Genomic DNA, 24028 nt, shown 5'->3' with positions numbered 1-24028 from the left:
TTTGTGGTATACACCATCTCTCCTTATATCTCAAGCTCCCATCCTCATGAATCTTGAATTCAGTCTCCGCACCACTAATCACACGATCCCTAATCTTCTGAAACGACTCATCCTTCAGTTGCCTTTCTCTAATCTCCTCAAATATTGTAGGTTGGATGGTTAAAGCACTCAGTAATCCTTCTAACTCTCCTTGATTGATAACCTCAAGGTTCAATATCCTCATATCTTCACACAACTCATTGGCCACAATTAAAGCATTAACATTATGACTCGACTTTCTGCTAAGGGCATCAGCAACTACATTCGCCTTTCCTTCATGATACTGAATGTGGACATGGTAGTCTGTGAGGTACTCTAGCCATCTACGTTGCCGCATATTCAAGTGATCTTGGGTGAAGATGTACTTTAGGCTCTTATGGTCCGTGAAGATCTTACAAGAAACACCGTAAAGGTAGTGCCTCCAAATCTTCAAAGCAAACACAACAGCTGCAAGCTCCAAGTCATGGGTAGGGTAATTGACCTCATGTTTCTTCAGTTATCTCGATGCATATGCGATCACCTTTCCATTCTTCTGTAGGACACATCCCAAACCATGCTTCGAGGCATCACTATACACTTCGAATCCTTCTCTCCCATCAGGTAATACCAGCACTGGTGCAGTGGTCAATCGCTCTTTGAGGGTTTGAAAAGCTGATTCACAACTCTCATTCCACTCAAACTTACTCTGCTTCTTCATAAGGGTGGTCATGGGTCTAGCTATCTTCGAAAAATCCTTAACAAACCTTCTATAATACCCAGCTAATCCCAAGAAACTACGAACATCAGTCACATTCTCAGGTGTGGGCCACTCACTTACTGCCTTGATCTTCGCAGGATCCACAGATACACCCTCTTTCGAAATTTAATGCCCCAAAAATGCAACTTTCTCCAACCAAAAATCACACTTAGAAAACTTAGCATACAACTTGTTCTTTCTAAGAGTTTCAAGGGTAGTTCTCAAGTGCTCAGCATGCTCTTCCTCATTCTTCGAATACACCAAAATGTCATCAATGAACACAACTACAAACTTATCCAAATACTTGTGAAACACTCGGTTCATCAAGTCCATAAATATGGCTGGTGCATTGGTTAACCCAAAAGGCATGACAGTAAACTCGTAATGCCCATATTGAGTTCTAAAGGCTGTTTTTGGAATGTCTTTATCTGCAACCTTCAACTGATGATACCCCGACCTCAAATCAATCTCCGAAAACACACTTGCCCCCTTTAGCTGATCAAACAAGTCATCTATCCTAGGTAAAGGGTACTTATTCTTCACAGTCACATTATTCAACTCTCTGTAATCAATACACAGCCTTAAACTTCCATCCTTCTTAATCACAAATAACACAGGTGCTCCCCAAGGTGATGCACTAGGCCTAATGAACCCCTTGTCTAAAAACTCCTGTAATGGAGCCTTTAGCTCACTCATCTCAGCTGGTGACATTCTATAAGGTGCTTTTGAGATAGGTGCAGCTCCTGGGACTAAGTCAATGGTAAACTCAAGTTCCCTCTTAGGTGGCATTCCTAAAATCTCTTCTGGAAAAACATCTAAAAACTCATTCACAATGGGTACATCCTCCATCCGCCTACTCTCACTCATACTCAAATCTTGGACACGGCAAAAGTACAATGGACATCCCTTACTCACTAGCTTCTTGACCTTCAAAGCAGAAATAATCCCAAAACCCTTAGGCTTCCCTAAACGACTATATGACACCGTCTTACCCAAAGGATCTCTCAATTGCACCCTCTGCATCTCACAGTCTATCTTGGCCTTGTATGAACTCAGCCAATCCATCCCTAGAATTACATCTAAATCCCCTAGATTAAACTCAATAAGATTTGAAGGAAAGATAGCTTCTCCTATTTTCAAAGGCAAGCCTTTGAATATTCTATTACAATGGACAAGTTTGCCTGTAGGCAGACTGACCGACACATCAACATGACTCGATTCAGTTAAGTTTAATTTGCGCACAACAGAAGTAGAAATGAAAGAGTAAGCTGCTCCAGAGTCAAACAAAGTGTTTACAGAGACAGAATGAATAGAAAAAGTACCAGTAACTACATCTGAGGACCTCTCAGCTTCTCCCTTGCTCATCACAGTCAAGCGTCCGGGAGTGTTGTTTCTTGCCTGGTAACCATTGTTGTTATTGTTGCCTGAGTTGTTACTGCTGTTGCCAGATCTATTGTTGTTGTTGCTATTATTTCCAAACTTCCCATTCTGACCATTTCCCCTGTTCCCCTGGTTGTTGAAATTGTTAGGCCTCTGTTGGGTGTTCCCACCATTCCCACCATTTCCCTGTTGTTTCTGTTTGGTGTAACACTCATATTCCCTGTGCCCCTTCTTATTACAGAACTGACAAGTCACTAAATTCCCATCACAGTCTCTCCCAGGGTGGTTTCTTCTACACCTCTTACAATGGTAGGTTCTCTCTCCATTGTTAGCATTAGAAGAGTTGCTAGCAGTTTGGTCACCTCTATCAAACGAGTTCCCATTTCTAGGCCTCTTATAGCTACTTTGGTGCTCGGGTCTCCCAAAGTCCTTTCTTTTCTCCTCGGCCTTGGCAGTCTCTCCTACACTCTTAGAATTTAGGTGGTACATGTGGGCAGCTCTCTCATATACCTTGTCTAGAGTTTTAAATACCTTCCCTGCTAGGTCTTTTTGCAGTTGGTTAGTTAACCCTTGCTAAAATCTCCGAGCCTTCAGTTCCTCAGTGGGTACTACCTCAGGGGCAAACCTAGCAAGGGCCATAAACTTATTATAATACTCGGAGATTGTCATCTGCCCCATTTCCAGGTTTATGAACTTCTGAGCTTTTTGTTTCTTTAGGAAAGGAGGGTAGAATTTGTCTCTTAAAGCGGTTTTGAATACCTCCCACCCAAAGTTAGGCTTGGCTTTCACTAGCTCACAGTTATCTCTCCACCATATGTCAGCTTCGTCCTTAAGATACATGGCTGCCTGATCCACCTTCAGATTATCAGGGCAGTTCAGTGCCACGAACAATTTGTCAAACTCACGTATCCAGTTCTCTAAGAAGGTGGGGTCAGCACCTCCCTTGAACACTGGGGGTCTTACTTGTGCTAGCTTCTTGAACATTTCTGCCTGGGGGTCAAGCTAATCCCCTCGGTTTTGGTTCAGATTCTCTGCCAACATTCGGATGGCCTCAGCAAGGGCGGCATTATTGGCCATGGTAGTTTTACGCCTGAAAATATAGGGATACATACTCTAGTTCAAATACCATTCTCATATATTCACAGAATCATCATAATAAATATCACATACATTGGTTCAAAGGGCACCTTGCTTTGCACCCCTTTGTCCCAAGTAGAATCATACAAATATAAACACAATTCACACGCAAATTAAAGTAAAGTTAAGAAAAATAATCCCCATACCACGTCACTCTTACTAGCTTAATCATAACCAAAGGAAATATCTTAAAATCTTTATTTCACAAACTTTAACTTTCCTTGGTTCACAAATATTAGTAAAATAAAACTTCTAATATAAAATAATGACTTTATTATAACTTAAATAAAAGTATGAATCCCAAAGAATAATAACTCTATAGCTCTAGCTACTTATTTAAATCAATCATCTAAAGCATACTATAATAAAGTTCTAATAACTATTATTAATGGCAAATTGCCTTATTCATGCTAACTCTACCCTAAAAAAAATAAATCTCAAGGTATCACATTGCTGTTCCTATCTTTCTTTTCATCATAGTTATTAACATCAAAATCAGGATCCTTCTCATCATCTGAGTCTTCAATAGTTATATACTTGTGAAGCGGATTAGGATTCCTAGTAGCTCTCTTTCCCGCATTTGGATCTTCCAGTGGTGGTTGTAGCCATTCAAGGTTATTCTCATCTGGAAATTCAATAAGAGTATAGTCATGGAACATTCTTGTATAAGTTTTAATCTTATGCTTTTTATTCTTCGCAGTCTTAAACTCATGTATATACTGGTAGTCTTCTTCATCAGGATTATCTGGCGTCATAGTCTTTTCAAACCTCTCTAAGGTATCTTCACTTCGCGCATCATTCTCATCCTCAGACACAACAACGGGGTTGTTCCTAATACCATTATTCGTGCTTCCAGACGTGCTTACTGAGTCACTCATCTCCTTTCTACGTCATCCCAACGCAACGAATATACAAAAGCATAACACAAGCACATCATAAAACACATCAATTAAGACATTAATTATTACATGTTAAATAAATAAGAAAAATGACACTTCAAGTGACAATAAAATGTAAAGATATGTATGAAATATGCATGCATTCCCTTCTTAAGTCTACCCAAAGCTCACCAAGTAGACAAAATAAACTTCAAAATCATTTTAGATAAAACGTTTCAAACATACTAAGTTTCGAAAAATCACTTTAGCCTTTGAACTTAAATCCTCAATGTTAGTTAGTTAGGCGCCTAAGACATATTAAGCTAATTGGCTTTAGTGGTAATTAAATCTAACCTAAGCTCCCAGATACCACTTTGTAATACCCCAATAATTCTCTCTTAAAAACCTGTGAGAAACCTGTATATAGCCTGAAAAAATTCAAGAGAATTACTGGTGTGCTACCGCCACGTGTTCAAACGTTAAGGCTATCTCAGAAATTAGCAGCGGAAAACCAAAACAGTTTTAAATAAACCTCAAAACAAAGTATTTAAATCAAAATAAGTATTACAAGTTGGAACCATTAAGGCCCTTATTCAAAACCCAAAAGAAATAATAAGTGATTAAATTCAGTGTTTAAACAAACTTAACCAAAAGAAATAGTGTCAAATAAAATCGAGTTAAGATAAAATCAAACTTGCAAAGGAAATGAAATGCAAGCAACCAACTCTCTACTCAAGATCCCACAACCCTGATGAATGTTGCATGTGAGAGAACCTGCGGTTATTCTGCTCCCCAATATTACAAGTGTAAAAATTGGATCGTCACAGGGTCATTGAAATGCGAAGGCCATGACCAAAGAAGGACACACACACAAAAGCACGCAAACAGCAAAGCTGAGTACATACAAGCTGCAAAGTAAAATAAGGAAATACCTAACATGCTACTAATAATCAATCATACGCATCATTAATAACAAACTCGACACACGACTCGATTATCCAATTTATTAAGACTTCACTAGTTAATAGTAGCTAACTCATTTCAATTTATTCATTGGATTTAGCAATAGACAAGGTTGTCCAACCCATGTCCCATTTGGAACATCAATAAAGAAAAACCCCATGCCTCCTTTCGGAAACATCAATAAACATCCAACGACCACGGGCGCGACTCCGTGACCGTAGTTAGTATGAGATCTCACCTAACTCCTAGTTTTGAAAAATATTTGAAATAAGAGACTCGTAGATCAGACGGCCTCGAGAAAAGTACACGGCTAATACCCCATGTACCCCAACCCCTGATTGTCATTACTCTAGAAGTGCACCAATCCAGAGTTTTATTTCTCATCCATCTTGCACTTTACGTGATTTACAGGTTTAGACTTGGTGATGACTCATATGCATAACAATACAATCAATCCAATATCAATTCAATCAAGTAAAGCAACTTTTCAATTTCAATTCTTGATTTATTAGTGGCAAGCAACATTTATTATTTATTCCCTTACTACCTCGGTGTATAAACACCTTGAGTGCATAAGGCACCCCAAACTCTTAACCTTGTCTTATAAGACATGAATCATTCCTTTATTCATCCTATTTCATTAAATCATGAATGAGTAATAATTAAGTCATTTCACCAATCACATACCTTTGCCTCTAAGCGCACCTTGCATAATTAGAACATAACCAATAATTGCAATAAGGAATAGTGCACATCAAATGAAATTCACAATGTATAACCAAACAATTTAACCCAGTCATCCCTAGACATGATACTAAGTTCTCGATCCGTCCTTAAACATGCACCTAAAATCAAGGTTTTGTAACTTGTACGTACCTTGAGTAAACAATTCGATTGGCCACTTTAGAAACTAGAAATCACCTTCTACAAAGTCCTCTCCTAAACCAAATAATAAGAAATAAATCAATACCAAAGCAATTAAAATTACAGCAATACTAAAGCATTTAAAAACCTCTCAAACCATTAAAATAAAGCCTTTAAATTACTCCCATTAGCCAAAACTAGTAGTACAACATCCCAACTACAAGTTTATGTGTTAAAATCATGAAAATATAGTGTTTTATACCAAATTACAGCAACTTTAAAGTGGTTAAATAAATCTGAAAATTTGTTTTAAGCATATAAAATAATCCCATAAGCATAATTATTTGAAATAGTCATTATATAGCAATTTAGTGTGTTAAAAACCCAAAAATATATCAATTCAATGCAATTAGAGGCTTCAAAATAAAAAGTATAAAATCTGAAAATTATTATTAAGATTAGAATATAAGGTTCAAAGCTTTTTCAATCACAAAATACCCACAATAAATATTTTATAGGTTTAGAAGCATGAAAACATGAAATTAACACTGCTAATCCATAAAAATTGCAACTTTATTAAATCTGAAAATTTATATACAACCAAAATAATCATATTTTGACATACTTTGAACATAGAATAATTAAGTAACTTGTTTAGTACATAATTAAGCCTTTAAACATGAAAAATCAACACTTTAATACCCTAAATTCATACATAACCAAATCTGAAAATTAACATAATAATTTAAACATACAAAACCCATAAATTTAAATCTTTTGTAATTTATACATAATATCAAAGCCTAATAACAATAATTTTATAATTGAAAACCAATAAAAATTGAAGCTTTAATTAAAAATAACAAGGAATAAGAGAAGGAGAAATAAGGGGAAGGAGAAGGGAGTAGGCAAACTGCAGGGGGGCAGCGGTGGTGGCTGCTGGGCGGCGCGGCAGGGCGGCAGCGGTGGTGGCTGCTGGGCGGCAGGGGCGGCAGCAGTAGGTTTTCGTTTTTTTTTTCTTCTCTTCGTGAAAGCAGTAGGAGAGGAGGAGAAAAATATGAAAGCTTTTCTTTTTTTTTTTTTTACGTGAGAAAGAGGAGGAAAGTGAGGGTTTTATTTGGGCTTTGGGTTTCCTAATTAGATTAGGAGTAGTATTTGGGTTTTGGGCTATGTTAGAATTACTTGTAAATTAGTAAAAATACACTAGTTTATTTAAATCCTTTCATAAAAATAATTTATTTAATGAAATTGCCATAAATATAATTGTAAGAATAATATATAAATAAATTATAATTAAATTAAAATATGGGGGATTACAACTATGACAATATTGTCCGTAATTTGTCGCCCTAGCACAAAACTCGATTGAGCATTAGAAATAATTTTCGGCAGGATGGGCTTCAAACGGTTGACAATTGCTTTCGTTATAATTTTATAGGTCACATTGCATAGACCTATGGGGCGAAACTGAGAAGGTGACTCCGGATTATCAATTTTTGGGAGCAGGAAAATGAAAGTTTCATTCACAGTATTCGGAATACCTTTCCCCTCTAAAACAACAAGAGCCATAGCATATACAGAGGGTGCTACAATTTCCCAATTATTCTGATAAAACAAGGCTTGGAATCCGTCTGGACCCGGGGCTTTTAAAGCTCCCATATTTTTCACCACATAGTCAATATCACTGCTTGTGTAGGCTCAGTTCAGGCTATTCCAATCCTCTGTCGATATTGCAGAACAAACTCCAGTTGGGATGTCATAGGCCCTCGAAATCCCATCATCAGTAAACAATGAAGAGAAATAACTAACCACTAGCTGCTTCACTGCCGCTTTATCATGTTCCCATTCACCTTCCGAATTTTTGATGGCTACAATTCGATTTTTCCACCTTCGAATTACTGTACTTAGGTGGAAAAAAGTCGTGTTGCGGTCACCATTTTCAATCCAATCGACTCTCGCCTTTTGATACCACAAAAGTTCTTCTTGATGAAGCACCTCGTCAAGATCTCTTCGAAGCTTGGCTTCCAATTTTATCAACCCGGACTGCTTGTTTGTTGACAAAGACGCTTGAATCCCCTTAATTCGACCCATTAGAGTTCTCTTCTCCCTAAAAAATATTGTGAAATACATCTTTGTTCCAATCTTGCAGCTCCTTAAAGAAAGATGCAAGGAGAGGGATAAGAGGTGTGTCAACACTCCACTTTTCACCAAGAAAATCAGCAAACTTTTCGTGAGCTAGCCAAGCAGCTTGAAACCGAAACGGCCTATCCAATGAGTCCAACGGAGCAAATCCATTAGAGGAGATGAGAAGGGGGCAGTGGTCAGATTGGAGTGCAAGAAGGTGCTTAACCCTTGCTTGCTCGAACCTCATGCTCCAATCAGAATTACAAAGAACACGGTCCAGCCTTGCGCTCTGCCTTGTTTCAGGGGAGTTGCCACGAGCCCAAGTGTGGGCTGGGCCAGAAAACTCAACCTCTATGAGTGTGTCAACAAAATATAAGGAAAAATGTATATGAGTTCATATACAGGTACTAAGGGTTAACATGGTTTGGTTTGGTGCGGTTTGAGTCCAAACCAAACCGCAAAATACGATTTGGTCAATTTTTCAAACCAAACCAAATCATATTAGCATTGTAACCAAACCGTAATACGGTTTGGTTAGGTTTGGTTTGCGGTTTATGATGGGATGACATATTTTTCTAAAAATTGTCAAATGATACTTCATTTATTCATAATACAGTTTAAATAATTAGCCCAAAGGTATTAAATTGTACTACAAAGTTACAATAAATATAACAATCAACTAATCAAGTGCTAACACATAATAAAAATAATACATAACAATCATAAATTCATAATACATGCAAAAATAAATTGGTAGCAAAATATGACCTATTGAAGAATTGAACACTGACTGTTTATATATTTTTTTTTCATTTTCTTTTTTTACAATATATAATAATTAATTTTTTTATTTAAAAATTATATAAATATTAAAATACGGTTTATTGGTTTATGATTTGGTTTGGTTTATAATTTTTGAAAAACCAAACCAAACCGTAAACCGTATTTACAAAAAATTCGAAACCAAACCGTAAACCAAACCAAACCGCTAAAATACGGCTTGGTCTGGTTTGGTCACGGTTTAGACCAAACTGTGTACAACCCTAACAGGTACCAACTACTAACCAAAGCTAATATTTTCATTTTCTTATATAAAACCTTATAGCTTCTAAATTTCTATTACTCTGTACTATAATACTCCGAGCGTCCCATAATACTTGACACAGTTCCCATTTTCGTCCGTCCCATAATAATTGACACGTTATTAAAATGGAATGGGACCACTAATAAAAAAGTATTTTCCACATTTTCACTCTCCTCACCTACCCCACCCTCACCCTACTTTATTGTTTTCTTACAATATAAAAATACAAAAGAGAATTTTTTAATTTATACAATGAAAAAATATTTTAAACTTGTAGTTTTCTTAAACTACGTGTCCATTGCAACGTCCCAAGAATTATGGGATAGAGAGAGTATTTTTTTTTTATAAAATTCAATTCAACAACTTTTACGCATTTGGTATTGGTATAAATTAAAATTCAAGTTATTATGTTACAAATATGTTTTTGGATAAATTATTGTTGAATTAACACCATTTTTTTTTTTGTGTTCTACCCGATTCACCCTTTGGGCTAATCCTGATTCGGGGATCAGTTCTGGATGGTTAGGTTCCATTCCCTTCCCAATTGTTGTTGCGGGGGGTAGAACACAAGTCCCCCCTACCAAGTGTAGTCCCAATCACCACTATACCAACATCAAATTGATTGATTGGTATTATTTATAATTTTTGTTATTATGAACGTGTATGACACGGGACTTAACCTACTATATATACTAAAAGACACACTAGTAATGATACGTGTCATCTCCTGATGGGTTCTTAGTTATTTTTTTTTAAAAAAAATACGAAAATTCTCTTTAGTACACTGGTAATTTTTAATTTTCACAGTGGTAAACTGTAAATAAAAACTTATTATCATTGGTAAACCCTAATTATCTTTACTAATTCAATGGTACGTAACATTAATGATGAAGCAAAGAACATTGATCAGAGCATATATAAGTCAGTTATAAATGATGGCGTAAACTCTTGGATATTTGTCTTGTAGACATCAAGAAGACGAGAATATTTTAATTTTCCCATTGTACACGCAAGGATTATAGTTTGATAAAAAGGGTGCAACTCACTTAGCTAATACTTATGTGCTTACGCAGAGAAAGAATTATCCTGAGACCCTCTGATTATCTTTCTATAATATTTCGAGAATTTCTATATCGAGTAATGATGCCAGAATAGTCATTAACGTTGCCTAATGAACAAGCACCTATATATACCGGGCCTATCAATTGAGTATAACGGTGGATACAAACATGCATTCTATTGATAGGAGGATCTTGGTCAAAAGGGTGGTATATTTGAAAGATAGATCAGGACAGAACATTTTCAAAGTAATAATTCTGAAGTTCTTCTATGATTGAATACTCTAATTAATATGAATATTGAAACATGCAAAAATCATATTTTACAGAGAAGATAGATAAGTAAGGGAACAATTTTACAAAAAGATTGAAAGATTAGAATAATTCAACTTTAAAGTTGGAAAGATAAGTTAAATGGTATTAGACTGTTATAGCAATTCTCAAAATAAAGCAAATATGAAAATAAAAAATTATTCAAAAAAAAGTTTTCATATATTTGGGATTTTCCATTAATATTTGATAGCGACACTAATATTTTTTATTATTCAGTTCAATTAATGTGAAATAAATTATATTAAAATTATTTATATATTAACAAATTACGTGAAACTATATATATATATATATATAATATCAGTGGTTACCTTTTAGTTTATAAAAATATTAAGTTTCTTATTAAAAAAAAAATGTTATTTATTAAATAATAAAGGGTTACTTTATTAGTTTTTTTGAAGGATTTAGTAGGGTTACTCATTAACGTATATAAGGGTTATATAAAATTTGCTGTAGATACAATGTAGGGTTTAATTATAAGAACAATGTCGATTCAATTTAGGGTTAATATTTACATTATTTACCTTTTAATTCATTGTTGGGTTCCTGTGTGTTTATATGGAAAAAATAGCGTGTGATACCAAATCCCGTTATACGTGTCTTTATCCCGTTATTTTTGTTGACGTGGCAACGTAATTTTAGATTAGTCTTTAAGTGTATTTTCATTATAAACCCAGAATTTCCAATACATAAAGGTACTCCCTCCGTCCCTTTTTACAATCCTATTTGTAAAATTACACGGGAATTAAGGAACTAAGAATTAAACAAATAACAATAAAACAAAACACAATGGGAAGTTCAAAACATTAAATGATGTCTTTAATTTGAGTAAAACAAAGATAGATTAATATTTAATGATGCCATGTCATCAATCCTTTGCAAAAAAAAAAAAAAGGACCAATAACATGCTCCTATTAGAAAATTAAGAACCAATCATATTCATCTAAATTTAGGAGTGAGAATAGGAAAATAAGAGTGAGAAAATAAGAGTGAGCATTAATTACATAACAGAAAAAGAGGGATAATTTGAGATATTTGGAAAAAAAAAAATACTTACTAAAAAAGGAAAGGAGGAATGTAATTTTGGAATACCCAAAAAGGAAAGCAGGAATGTAAAAAAGGGACGGAGGGAGTAATACATTTACCATCTCGACTAACTTTTATTAATGTTTCAAATTTCATATAATATTATATTGTAAAATTCATTTATTTTTCACAAGAATAGAATATAAATACATATACTCAAACAATGCTCAAATTACACAATATATAAAAATAGTTGAACATAATTATCAAATTAAAGAAATACACAAACTAGCTAGCAACCCGGGTATCGCCCGTGACACACACTAGTTAGACATTAAGAATTACTCACTATATTTAGGTTGTGGGCTTTTTGTATTTCATTTATATTGACTTTCCTAATATCAAACGCAATTAAGTCACTTCTTTTTTTTTTAATTTTTTTTTATTTAATCTTCTGCTTGATCACCCTCTTTAGAACGATTTCCCTAAATATTGCTTAAACGTAAATTTATTTCCTATATGCATCGTTTTAAATTTATTCCCACAATGTTGTTCACGTAGGATTAGTTAGAGCTTCGTTAATTTTTATTTATTTATTTATTTATAGTTCAGCATAGATCCGCTTACGGTAATAGCGGTTTTATACAATGAGTACTTGCTAATTTGCTATAGGTTTAACTTTGTACTTAAGAGTATAATTCAAAACAATGGTTCATTATTATTTCTTTGGTGGTATACATAGAGGAAGACCAATTAAGCATCATGATAAACAAAAATCTTTTATATATTTAGTTGACTTCACTTTTTGTTTATCATCATGAAAATCAAATTGTATTTTCTCACTAAACTATATTATAATTAGAATTTTTGATATATCATACTTCCTCTTTTTTTATTTTTAATTTTTATTTTTTTTACACCTTTCTATTATCACGCTTGCCAACGCATGTTTTTAACGATTAATATATGTAATTATAAACATTGTAAAATTATGAAAAGTGAATATTAATAAAATATACATTGAAACGATTCAAACAAGATCCCACATGAATATGTTTTATTGTATATATAAACCACAAAAGCGAGACAAAGCGTGTTGTGTGAATAGTGTAAAAGTCAAACGGTGTCAACTTAAAAAATGGAGGAAATATTACTCATTATTTGCTATTGTTTTAAGAAAAATAATGTCAAAAGTGTGAATGGGCAAATGAGAAAAATGAGAGGTGGTTGTAAATAGAAGGTGTATGAACTTAGGGTCTGTTCACTTCAGCTCCAATCAGTTCAGTTCAATTCAGCTCCTAATTTCCTTCTCTCATAAAATATTCATTTCAGCTCAATTCAGTTCAGTTCAGTTCAGTTTAGCTCCAAGTAATTCAATTCAGTTCAGTAAATGTGAACAGACCCTTACTGTTCTTAAGTTAAAATATGGTTAAAACTTAGAAGGGTAATGAGAAAGTCAAACATATAAGTTTAGTAGGCTATTCAACCTATAAGAAATTTGAGTGAAATAGAAATCAAACATCAATAGTTTATGTTAATTAATAAAGCGTTTATTCCTCTCCATTAAATTATGGGTAAATACAAGTTAGTCTCTGAGATACACAAAATTTGTTTATCACATGACAATTTTGTAAATAAATCAACATCTTTTTCAATAAAAATGGGTCCCACAGTGATGATGATTGGATAAAATTGTTGATTTATTTACCAAAATGACATGTGATAAACAAATTTTGTTTATCCCAAAGAGTAACTGGGGCTTATTAATATATTGTTGCCAATAGAACCATACAAATCTCTCTTGATTCAAAGTCTCTTATTAATTATTATCCTTACATCTTTTTATTCGCAGTAACACTTTTTGGCATTATGGCAACCTCCAAGCTCAAATTTACCATATTCATCTTCACAATTTGTCCAACAAAGTCGTGTTGTGCATTGAGGTTCTATTGTAATCATAGGTTTTGCGCATGTTGTCCTCTTCGGCATTACCTTTACAGATACATCACCTAAATCGAATAATAATAATAATAAGAAGGAAATTTTATCTAGAACTACCCTAAAGATAGGGTCATTTGTAAACAACTATTCATTTTTATTTTATTTGTTTAGAATTACCCAAAAGTTATAAAACGTTTGGGTAGCATTACCCATTAACGTTTTCCGTCCAATTAAGACGTTATTAGGTTCACTTTTTTCACTTAATTAACTCCCCTAATTATCTTCTCCCTCCCCCCTAATTAACTTCCCCTCCATTCTCACTCAAAAATCCAAGAGAACATACTCAATCAATTGAACACAAATTCTCAATTATTCAAGTAATGTTTCACACTTTCCTTTTAATTCATGGTTTATTGTATTTGTTTACAAGTTTTAATTGAACGCAATTAACATAATTAGGGTGTAAATTAGTGATTCGGATTAGGGTTTATGGGTTCAAATAAATTTGGGAATTTTGATTTCTAGGGTTTAGGGCTTCAATTGAGTTCTAGGTTTCGGTTATTTTGACTTTAAGATTGAATTCAATTGTATTTTAATTACTAATTGGCTATTGTAATTGGTAGGATGTCTAATTGACCATTGTAATTGATAGGATGTCTAAATTTGGGGTTTTAATTTCTAGGGTTTAGGAGAAGTTAATTAGGGAGGAGAGAGAAGGTAATTAGGGGAGTTAATTAAGTGGGAAAAGTGAAAAAGTGGGCCCCATCAATGTTTTTAGGAAGGAAAACGTTAATGGGTAGTGCTACCCAAATTTTTCTTAACTTGTGGGTAGTTCTTAACAAATAAATAATAAAAAAAAACGGGTAGTTGTTCACAAATGACCTTATCTTTAAGGTAGTTTTAGACAAAATTTCTTAATAATATTCAATGATTAAAAGTAAAGATATATGAAGTATGAAGTACTTCATATGTATGTAAGTACATTATTTTAGTAAGAAATGAATAAGAGGGACGTTTGGTTCACAATCACATATTGGTATATGTTAAAATTACACTTAAACAAACAATAGTAGGGCTGGCAAAAGCTGACCCAACCCGACAACCCGACTCGAACCCAACCCGAAATAAATGGGTTTTGAGTGAGATTTTCAACCCGTTTAAGTAATTGGGTCAACCCGAACCCGACCTGAAAATAAACGGGTTAGGTTCAGGTTGAAAATCCCAACCCGATAATAACCCGCCTTAACCCGTTTAACTAATTGGGTCAGTTTCAGGTCGGGTCAACCTGAACCCAACCCGTTTAACCCAATTAGTTTAAATGATATTTGGCCTTTTATTTGCAATTATGGGCCAAAGCCCAACCTATCCAAAGTCTAAAACAAAGTATGAAAGTAAAACCTAACTACTACATTTTCTTTGTCACGCCGCTTCCACCCATTCTCTCTCCTCTCTTTGTTTTCAATATTTATCATCAAGATTTTCAGATTCAAGGAAATTCACTTGTTAAAAGGTCAATTATCCTCGCATTATATGTCATTTTGTTCAATCTATGCTCGTTAATCTTCCATCGTTCTTTCGTCAAGGTAATATACCCATCAATTTTATTCCTTTTATAGTTATGCAATTTAATTTTGTTATGAAATGTTGAAAATGTTGATTGTTTATTTGAACTCGTGATTTCTCTACATTTTGCTTGCTGAAATTAGTACTTCCTTGCTTTTGAAAATCTGGTTGATTGTCATTCTTCGGGTATATTTTTGAATTCTTATTATGCATTTTTTTTCTATGCACAGGTGACTAGCCTGAGAAGTCAAATGATGAACGAATGAAGTTTATGAATATAGATCTGGTTGAGATAATTTAAAGAAGAAAGTCTACTTAGACTTGAGCCATACTTGTAATATCACCAAGTTTATACTATTATTTTGGTTGGAAATGTAATTGTCTAATTATTTGTGTTAATTATTGATTGAATAAATTATACAAAAGGTTTCTGGAATTACCAGGTTGAACATTCTAAGTTTTAAACAGGTCAAATCAGGTCGGGTTCAGGTCGACCCGTATAAAATCAGGTCGGGTTCAGGTTCATATTTTTGACCTGTTTATTAAACAGGTCGGGTTCAGGTTGGGGGGTGTTGACCCGTTTATGTAAACAGTTCAACCCGAACCCGACCCAACCCGACCTGTTTGCCAGCCCTAAACAATAGTCAATAATTATAGGTTTTATTCAACCTAAATATTATGTGTGTGAACCAAGCACCCCTCTGCAAAATAAAAAAAATAAAATAAATTACCATAAGAGAAGAGTAAGAGTAGCAGAGTAAAAAAGAAGGTAAACAAATCTTGGTCATTGTTGTGAATTATATGAGAAATTAAGAATAAATTTTGTTTGAAAAATCTATTGCTTGTACTCAGCTTATATAGACTAATAATGAATATTAAATCATCTAAGATTTGTTGCATTTTTAGCATATCCAATTTGATTTCTTGCCAAATATAAATATATATCTATATCTCAGTAATCCAATGTGATTCATTTACTTTGATCCATTCAAAAAAATAAATATACATATCTATGATGTATATCTAAAGAGATTTATGTAATCTAATATAGGGCCTATTCACATTTACTGAACTGAATTGAACTGATTGGAGCTGAAGTGAACTGAATATTTTATGAGAGAATGAAATTAAGAGCTGAACTGAACTGAACTAAAATCAAGCTGAAGTGAACAGGCCCGTAATTCATTGAGCAAAAAAAATACTTCGTTATAATCCTTTCATTCCAGCTAAGGCTTGCAAATTATATATCCAACTTGACCTAAATTTTGGCCTATTCGAACTAAGCATAGCCTTGTTAAGCATTACTTGTGTTCAATCGAGCTATCTCGAGATTGAACAAGCCTTTAAAATTTTGACTTTTGTTCACAGTTAATTGGCTTGTTTAGATCAAAGTCTGTCTTGTTTTAGATTTGTCAACAATCATTCTAATTTGCATTTCAAGTTTATGTTTGAGCTTGAACAAGCTTTTATCCAACTTAGTTGGATATATGAACTTGATACTCCCTCCGTGTTTTAATAAGTGTTACACTTCCTTTTTTTGTCAAAAAATTACTTTTAAATATTAGGGAAATTACACATGGTGGCCTCAAGGATTTAAAAATTCTGTATGAAAGACAATGTTTTTTTGCATTCTCTTAAGTGGCACTCTAGATTTTCATAATTAAGTACAATGACCTTTTTTTTGATTTTTTGGCTAATCAAAAGTATTAAACTAAATAAACTAACTAATCTAACCCCTTCCCAGCCACCAAACCTACCACCTTCACTGCCCCCTCCATAGCCTTACACCACCGTACCTCCAGCCCCCAAACCTTGCCATTCCCCACCGCCAGCCCCGACCCAAACCTACCTATCGCCAGCTCCGACCCAATTTTACCATCCCATTCATGAAAACACCCCCTTTTTTCTCAGCCACCATTCAAAACCCAAAACCCTATCCACCACCCTTGAAACCTAAACTTAGCCACCGTACAACATCAAAACCCTAGCCATAAAATAGTGAAAAGTCCGGTCGCCCCTACCCCACACCTCGAAAAGGCCGGCACTAGCTAGGGTTTCGAGTGTGTGGGGAGGGTAGTCGGACTTTTCCCGGCAACTTTTAGGGGTTTTCGATTGGTGGGGGCTGAGCGAGGTTACGGTGGTTAGAGAAGGAAGGGATGGAGGGTGGCATCGGCACCGAGGGAGGGGGTTGTGGGTGCGCCGACACTTGGGGAAGGGGTATGGGCGCGCCAGCAACGGGGTAGTGGGTTCGGCAGGTGCCTACTGCCGTAGGTGGCTACTGGCTGGTGTTTCTTTTTTTTTTAAATAATTTTTTTATTTTTTTAAGGTAAAATTGGTATAAATCACCTTTTTGTCCAACATTTTTGAAAAAAAAAATCACCTTTTATGTTTTTTTATTTACTAAACCACCTTTTAAGTACCTAAATTTCTTATTGCACCACCCCTATTTCAAATCTAACAGATTGCATTTCAACCATCCACTTCCAAATCATCAACCATAGCAAAACCTTCCCTTCCATCTCAACCATCACTTCAATTACCTCAATTTAGCGTTTGAGAATAAACAAATACTACAATTTAAATTTTGTAGCAAAATCAGGTTTGGTTTTTTAGAGCTTTACTCAATTTAGTCATGCATTTATATAGAGGGAAGGGTCAAATGTTTTTAGGGGTGAAAAAATACATGATTTAGGAACGAAAGGCACAAGTTGTGGGCCCCTTTGACATCTCAGTTAAATTTTTCATCAAAATTTGAAATAGGGGTGGTGCAACCAAGAATTTTGGTACTTAAAAGGTGGTTTAGTAAATAAAAAAACATAAAAGGTGGTTTTTTCAAAAAAGTTGGATAAAAAAGGTGATTTATACCAATTTTGCCTTTTTTTTAATTAGTTATGGTTAACCAAAAATTAAAAAAGTTAGCCAAAAAATCAAAAATTGGGCACTATGCTTAATTCTTCAAAACCTTGGGGCCACTTAAAAGAGTTGGAAAAACGTTCGTCTTCCACGTAGAAAAAGTGAATCCTTGAGGCCACCATGTAGAATTTCCCAAAATATTATATCTCTCTCCTCTCATAATCCCCACCTAACCCACTCCTACTTCTTTTATTATATCTTTTTTCTCACATTTATTAGCTCAAGTGGTTAGAGCTTTCCTCCCGATTTCAGGAGATCCTGAGATCAATTCTCACCTTGCCTTTGTGGCTCTTTAAACATCAAAAATAATTTTTTAATATTTCAACTACCCCACTTACCTCTTATTTTATTTAAGTCAATCAAATATTTTATAACGTGCCATTCAAACTGTAACACGTACTTATTAAAACACGGTGGAAGTACATGTTTAAAATAACCAGTATATACTTTTTCCATCTTTATAAAAACCATATATTTTTAACTGGTTTGACCGATAAAGACTTTTAACCATCGTCTCAAAAAAGCATATATAGTTACTTTAGAGGTGTCCTTCTCAAAAGGACATCTGTTTTAGAACAGTTTAACCTCTTTCAAACCGTTCTCAACAGATGGACAGAGTATATACGATTTTTTTAAACTATCTTCTCAAAAGAGTATATAATAGAGAGTGTCCTCTAGCTCTAAACGATCTTTGACATTTTTAACTGGTTTGATTGGTTAATAATGTCACATGTCTTATTTTCATTAAGTGTAGTAAAAACCGTTAATCATCCACCACTCTAAACACTCACCCCCTCCTAGCTTTTAACAATAATATTTAGTAAACCGAACCACTAAATTTGCAACATGTAACAATTTTAAGTGTTTTATCCAATTATAATACTCCCTTCGTTTTTTTAAAATGCATCACTTTTCTGGGTGTTTTTTTTAAATACATCACTTCCTTATCTAGTAACTTTATACTATAATTTATCATTCCTCTTCCTTATTTTAAACCCCACTTAAATTATTTTATCATTTCTCTCTTCTTCATGATCCCCATTTATATAATAAAAATATTTACTCTCCCTCACATTCTTTCTTTTTCATGGTCCCCGTCTAACTTTTACTATAATAAATTATTCATCCACTCACAATATTATATTACTTTCCTGAAACTCCGCGCATCACCAAGTGGTGCAAATAAGAAAAAAAAAAACGGAGGGAGTATAAGTTAGGGAACCCCCTAAAATGGGACCATGATAAATTAATCGATAATTGAGATCTTTTAGAAGAGAATATCTATTATGAGGACTAGAAGCATAGGTACTATATTATGAAACAGAGAGAGTACTATGTCTTAATAGTAACATTTTTCTAGCCTTTTAGCAAGTTAATAAAATTTCTACAAATGTTGCCATGCAATAATAATAGCAAGGCAAGAGATCGAATTCAAAAGCAAATATCTGCATTTTGATTTCTAATGATTTTGCTACTATTATGATATTCATATAAATTATCATTTGTTAATTAGTGGCCAAAGAATTAACTAGGCTTTTTATGATTGAAAATTAAATAACAGCAAGCCATATTTCACTCTTATTTCAAAGTTTTGGAAAATAATTATAATAGAACAGGTAGCATGTTTGTGAAGTCTATTGGACACCAAGATTACTTACAAATTGAATGAAAACAAGCTAGGCATAATTTGAAATTGGTCACATTGTCTATGAATTGGTAATAGGTGAAGCCATACAATGATCTGGGAATATGGGACTAGTGATTGGCGATCTACTTGCTCCAACTTGTGCATAAAATTATGAATTGAAGAGATACCGGAGGAGGAATGTAGCGCGTGCCGCGTGGTCATAACGGTTGAAGTTCCGTGATCTTAGCATAGCATGACAGACTACAACCAAATTAAACGAGATTAATAGTGGCACCATAACATACTAGCTAGCAGGTTTTACTTGAGTACTTGATCATTGTGAGCTTGCAAAATGAACCAGATAAACATGATTAAGCTGCCCTGAAAAATTGGTTGACCCTCGTCCAAAGTGATCTGTATCCTTTACTCTCTTCAGTAATTCCCTTTTGAAAAAAACATACAATTATCTTTGTTATAACAAAATCATTTTTTGTAACAGAGTTGTATTTAACCCACTTTAAAAGTATATTGTATATAAAAGATGGGTGAAATAATGCATACCAGGAAAGTGTCATCAGATGTTATGATGCAGTTACCATCAATCACCAAAGTTGGAATGCGCCTTATCTTTGGCCACTCATTAGCGCCTCGCTGACAATGGTCCTTCAACAAAGCACAATTAGTGATGGTAAGTTTGTTGAGTGATGGTGGTAGCTCTGGTAACACTCCAAGTGTGTCACATTCACTGATTTGCAAATCTGTCAATGATGTCAGATGCTCAAGAGAAGGCAAGCTGGTCTGATTCGGACATTCCTTGATGACAAGACGATGAAGGTGGGGTGTATCAGTGGCATCAACTCCATCCAGTGCCCGGCAACAAAGAAACCTAGGTAATGTTGTGTCTTTCAATGTCAGTGTTTGTAGCGACTGAGGGAATCGAATGCTACTAGATGACAGTCGGCTGCAATGCCACCCTTGTATGTAAAGATCTTCCAGCTTATGTAAATGGCTTAGCCATTCTGGAAACATAGGGTCACTATAATTTGTTATGTGCAACCTTTTGACAGATTTGGGAGGTTCGAGGGACCTGAAAACATCTCGACCAACAATCCTGTCCTTGCTTACCTCGAGCTCCAACCTTTCAATAGAAGTCTTATAAGATAACTCTGCTGCTGCAGCCTCTTTCTCATCCTTGATATATTCAAGAATTTTGATGTAAATCGAGCCTTTTAGACGATTCATATCCTTGAGCTCTCTGATTGTATGTCCTTCAATCTTACCAATGGTGAACAAAGGAAGTGTTTGAAGACTAGTGAGCTTGCCAATGCCTGATGGCATTGACTTCAAGCGCCTCATATCAGGTATCTCCCAATCTATGTGTCGTAAACTAAGCAATTTGTTGAAATTCTTAGGTAATGACTTCAGATTTGGACAACCTTTCAGCTTCAGAATTTGTAGATTGTAAAGTTGGCTTGCTGAATTTGGCAACCTTACTATGCTAGTTTTTGATATGTCAAGGTATCGAAGGAGCTTTAACATCTTTATGGACTCTGGAAGTTCATCAACATCACTTTCACTGAGGGAAAGAACTCGAATGTAAACTAAATTCTTCAATATATGCTGTAGATTGCTTTTACCGATGTTTATAGGACATAGTGGGAGAAATGTTCTCAGCCCCTTGAGAGTTAGAATGTTGTTCCAAGTGCTACGTTGTAGATTTTGACACAACAAGGATAAATGGCGAATACTTATGTCCCAAGGACGTGTTTCCACATCTTCATCCAAGCGGAGGCATGTTTTTGAAGCAATAAGTTCAGAAAACATGCGAGTAAATTTGTGAATTTCACATGTTTTCTGCTCATTGGAGTCTTCTGACAGTTGAATGACAGACCATTTCCAAAGGGTGTGAAAGTAGTCCATCCCAATGTTCTCCATGCTTGATTTACTTTGACATCATAGAAGCCTTTCTCCAATCCATAAGTGGATTAAGTCCTCCTTTTTGAAATGATAGCCGGGAGGGAAGAGGGAGAAATAGGAGAAGCACATCTTTACATAGTGTGGTTCCAACATAGAGTAACTTGTCGCGAGAGCTATTACAAAAAATCTCTTGAAATCTTGGATTTCCCACAGGTCCCTATTTAACAACGTACCCCCTTGATCTTCTTGGTCGTCTGTTATATCATTATTGAAGTGGTTGGTGAGGATAATGGCAACCCTTGGGAAGCCATGGCACATTTGAGCGAGTTTGCTAATATACTCAACTTCACATGATCTATTGAGCATCCTTGTGATCAGTAGTTCACAAACGAGGTTTGGCACAGGCTTCATCCGATGACTAGTAGTCTTAGTAGCAAGAGCAACATCACGGTTGACAGTGGTAATGATAAGTTTTCCATGTTGAGGAAAATTATGAATCACAGACCAGAAATGAGACCAAACTTCCTTAGACGTCACATTTAACAAGTTATCCAAAACTATCAACCACTTGTTATTCTGGAGGATTTTAGTGATTTTGTGACGCACAAGGTCGTGATCTAGCTGACGTTTATATTTTATTATGTAATCTTTTACCAATTCCTCGAGCACTTCTTGTGGGTTAAAAGGGCCTGAAAGAGAAACCCAAAGTCTAAGAGGATATCTAGCCATGATTATAGCATGATTCTGAATCTTATGTGCAAGTGCCGTCTTTCCAATCCCATTCATTCCGGTTATTGTAACACCAAGAGATTGCCTCTCAGGGGATGTCAATTCCGTAACAAGGCCCTCAATTTCCTCGTTCCTTCCAACAAGCAAATCAGGACTAGGAGGCAGAAACCAATCGTTAGGAATATTATTCTCATGCCCCAGTAATTGAGGTTGGACTGACTGAAGGTGGCTCTGCAAGTTCTGCACTGCATCTTCTAGTTTCTTTGTAAGATCCTTGATCCTGTTATGATTGCGTCTTACAGATATCCCTGCACCACTTCTGCAAGTAACGGGTTCCAATGCGCTCATCATGCTCTCGAATTCCATCTCATGCACTGCATCTTCTGCATCATAGCTGATGCTGGTGATGATATAAACCTGCTCTTGCACATCAAAGTTGTCAACTTGTAACTGCAAGATGTGATCCCTGTTATAAAGCAGGACAACAGCTTTACTAACAAGGGCTCTTAGCACGGGCACTTCCTCAGCAGATTGTTTAATGTATTCCAAGTTTTTACTTAGATTTCGAAGTTGTTTTCGGGTTATTTCAATCAGTGCCTTCAACACAGGAGATATAATTGCAGTATACTCCATAATGAGATGATTTCTGCATAAAACAACAAAGGTTGCAAAATCAGGGGATAGTAAATGGGTGCCCATTTCTACCTAAGACTATAGAGGATGCAAATAGTTGATGTTGAGATAATATGGTTTTGATGATCATAAAAAAATGATGCTTATTAACTAACTTGTGTGTTGATGTGCATATTAAACAAGACATGGAGATTGATCCTTGTATATCATGATCGAACATGGTTAGAGCAACAATCAATGAAGTTCTCGTAAGGATACTGTTAAAGAGAAGTTCCTAATAAATATGGAACAAGTATTTAAAGTTTTATTATTACTATATTTATTATTATAATTTAATTATGTTAGTTTAAGAACTTCATTTATATACTTCTAGTAGATTTGATGAAAGTGTGTTAAGTGTACAGGTTTAGGCACGTTCTTGAGAAAGGAACAAGTTCCAGAGTTGGAACAAAGGGAAGTCCTTGATCTCTACATGAAATACACTGCAGACTAATCGAAGGAAGAAAATAGAGAAGTTCAAGTCTAGTGTTCCTTCAGTCTATACACAAGATCCTATGAGAATCACTAGAAGTTCCATAAACGGAACAAATCAATATGCGGAGTACCATGGAGCATGAAAACAGAAGATATGAGTTTATTTTCTAGGATTCATGTACGTATGTAGAAACTTGAAAGGCATTGGAACTCATGGTACTAAAAGGAACATATAATGGAAAGGAACATAACTTGGTTTAAAGAAAAATAAATAACGTGCAGTTTAATGAATGAAATATTTATTTAGTTATTTTTCTTTAAAAGAGAAAGTTTTTAAAAGTAATAAAATTACTTTTGGTAAAAAGATAATTATTATTTTTTGGAAAGTATATCTTAAATATTATTGGGTTTTTCTATTTAGTAACCTTGTTAATTTCGCTTTTCTACTTTGTGCCCCAACATATATCACTTTTTAAATTGTAACCCCAATATACATTTTGTTTCTATACGGTAACCTTGTCGTTATCTCGTCTTCAAAAACTCCGTTAGTGGGGCCCACTCACAATTTGTTTATATTTTTAATCGATTTGCGCGTTGGAAAATGTTCCG

At 34.8% G+C, this 24028-nt stretch overlaps 3 protein-coding genes and 1 long non-coding RNA gene across 4 annotated transcripts; 1 reads left to right on the top strand and 3 right to left on the bottom strand.

The window, feature by feature from the left end:
* Positions 1–8104: 8104 nt before the first annotated feature.
* LOC145581388 (uncharacterized) lies at positions 8105–9294 on the bottom strand. The gene is made up of 2 exons (XM_081638403.1): positions 9279–9294; positions 8105–8472 (listed from the first exon to the last, which is right to left on the bottom strand). The coding sequence occupies exons 1-2, from the start codon at positions 9292–9294 to the stop codon at positions 8105–8107; spliced, it is 384 nt and encodes a 127-aa protein (XP_081494529.1).
* A 5666-nt stretch (positions 9295–14960) lies between these two features.
* On the top strand, positions 14961–15499 carry LOC145582523 (uncharacterized). Its single transcript, XR_014099898.1, has 2 exons — positions 14961–15146; positions 15357–15499. It is a non-coding gene; the product is annotated as an uncharacterized LOC145582523 (long non-coding RNA).
* Positions 15500–20037: 4538 nt separating this feature from the next.
* LOC145581387 (putative disease resistance RPP13-like protein 1) lies at positions 20038–21601 on the bottom strand. Its single transcript, XM_081638402.1, has 2 exons — positions 20228–21601; positions 20038–20109 (listed from the first exon to the last, which is right to left on the bottom strand). Exons 1-2 carry the CDS (start codon positions 21599–21601, stop codon positions 20038–20040), a joined length of 1446 nt encoding a protein of 481 aa, XP_081494528.1.
* An 18-nt stretch (positions 21602–21619) lies between these two features.
* LOC145581386 (putative disease resistance protein At3g14460) lies at positions 21620–23011 on the bottom strand. The gene has a single exon (XM_081638401.1). It carries the CDS (start codon positions 23009–23011, stop codon positions 21620–21622), a length of 1392 nt encoding a protein of 463 aa, XP_081494527.1.
* Between the last annotated feature and the right edge of the window lie 1017 nt (positions 23012–24028).

The sequence above is a fragment of the Chenopodium album genome, chromosome 15 (genome assembly GCF_948465745.1).
Source record: "Chenopodium album chromosome 15, dcCheAlbu1.1, whole genome shotgun sequence".
Lineage (NCBI taxonomy): Eukaryota > Viridiplantae > Streptophyta > Magnoliopsida > Caryophyllales > Amaranthaceae > Chenopodium > Chenopodium album.
This window is presented reverse-complemented; position numbering and strand designations above follow the sequence as displayed.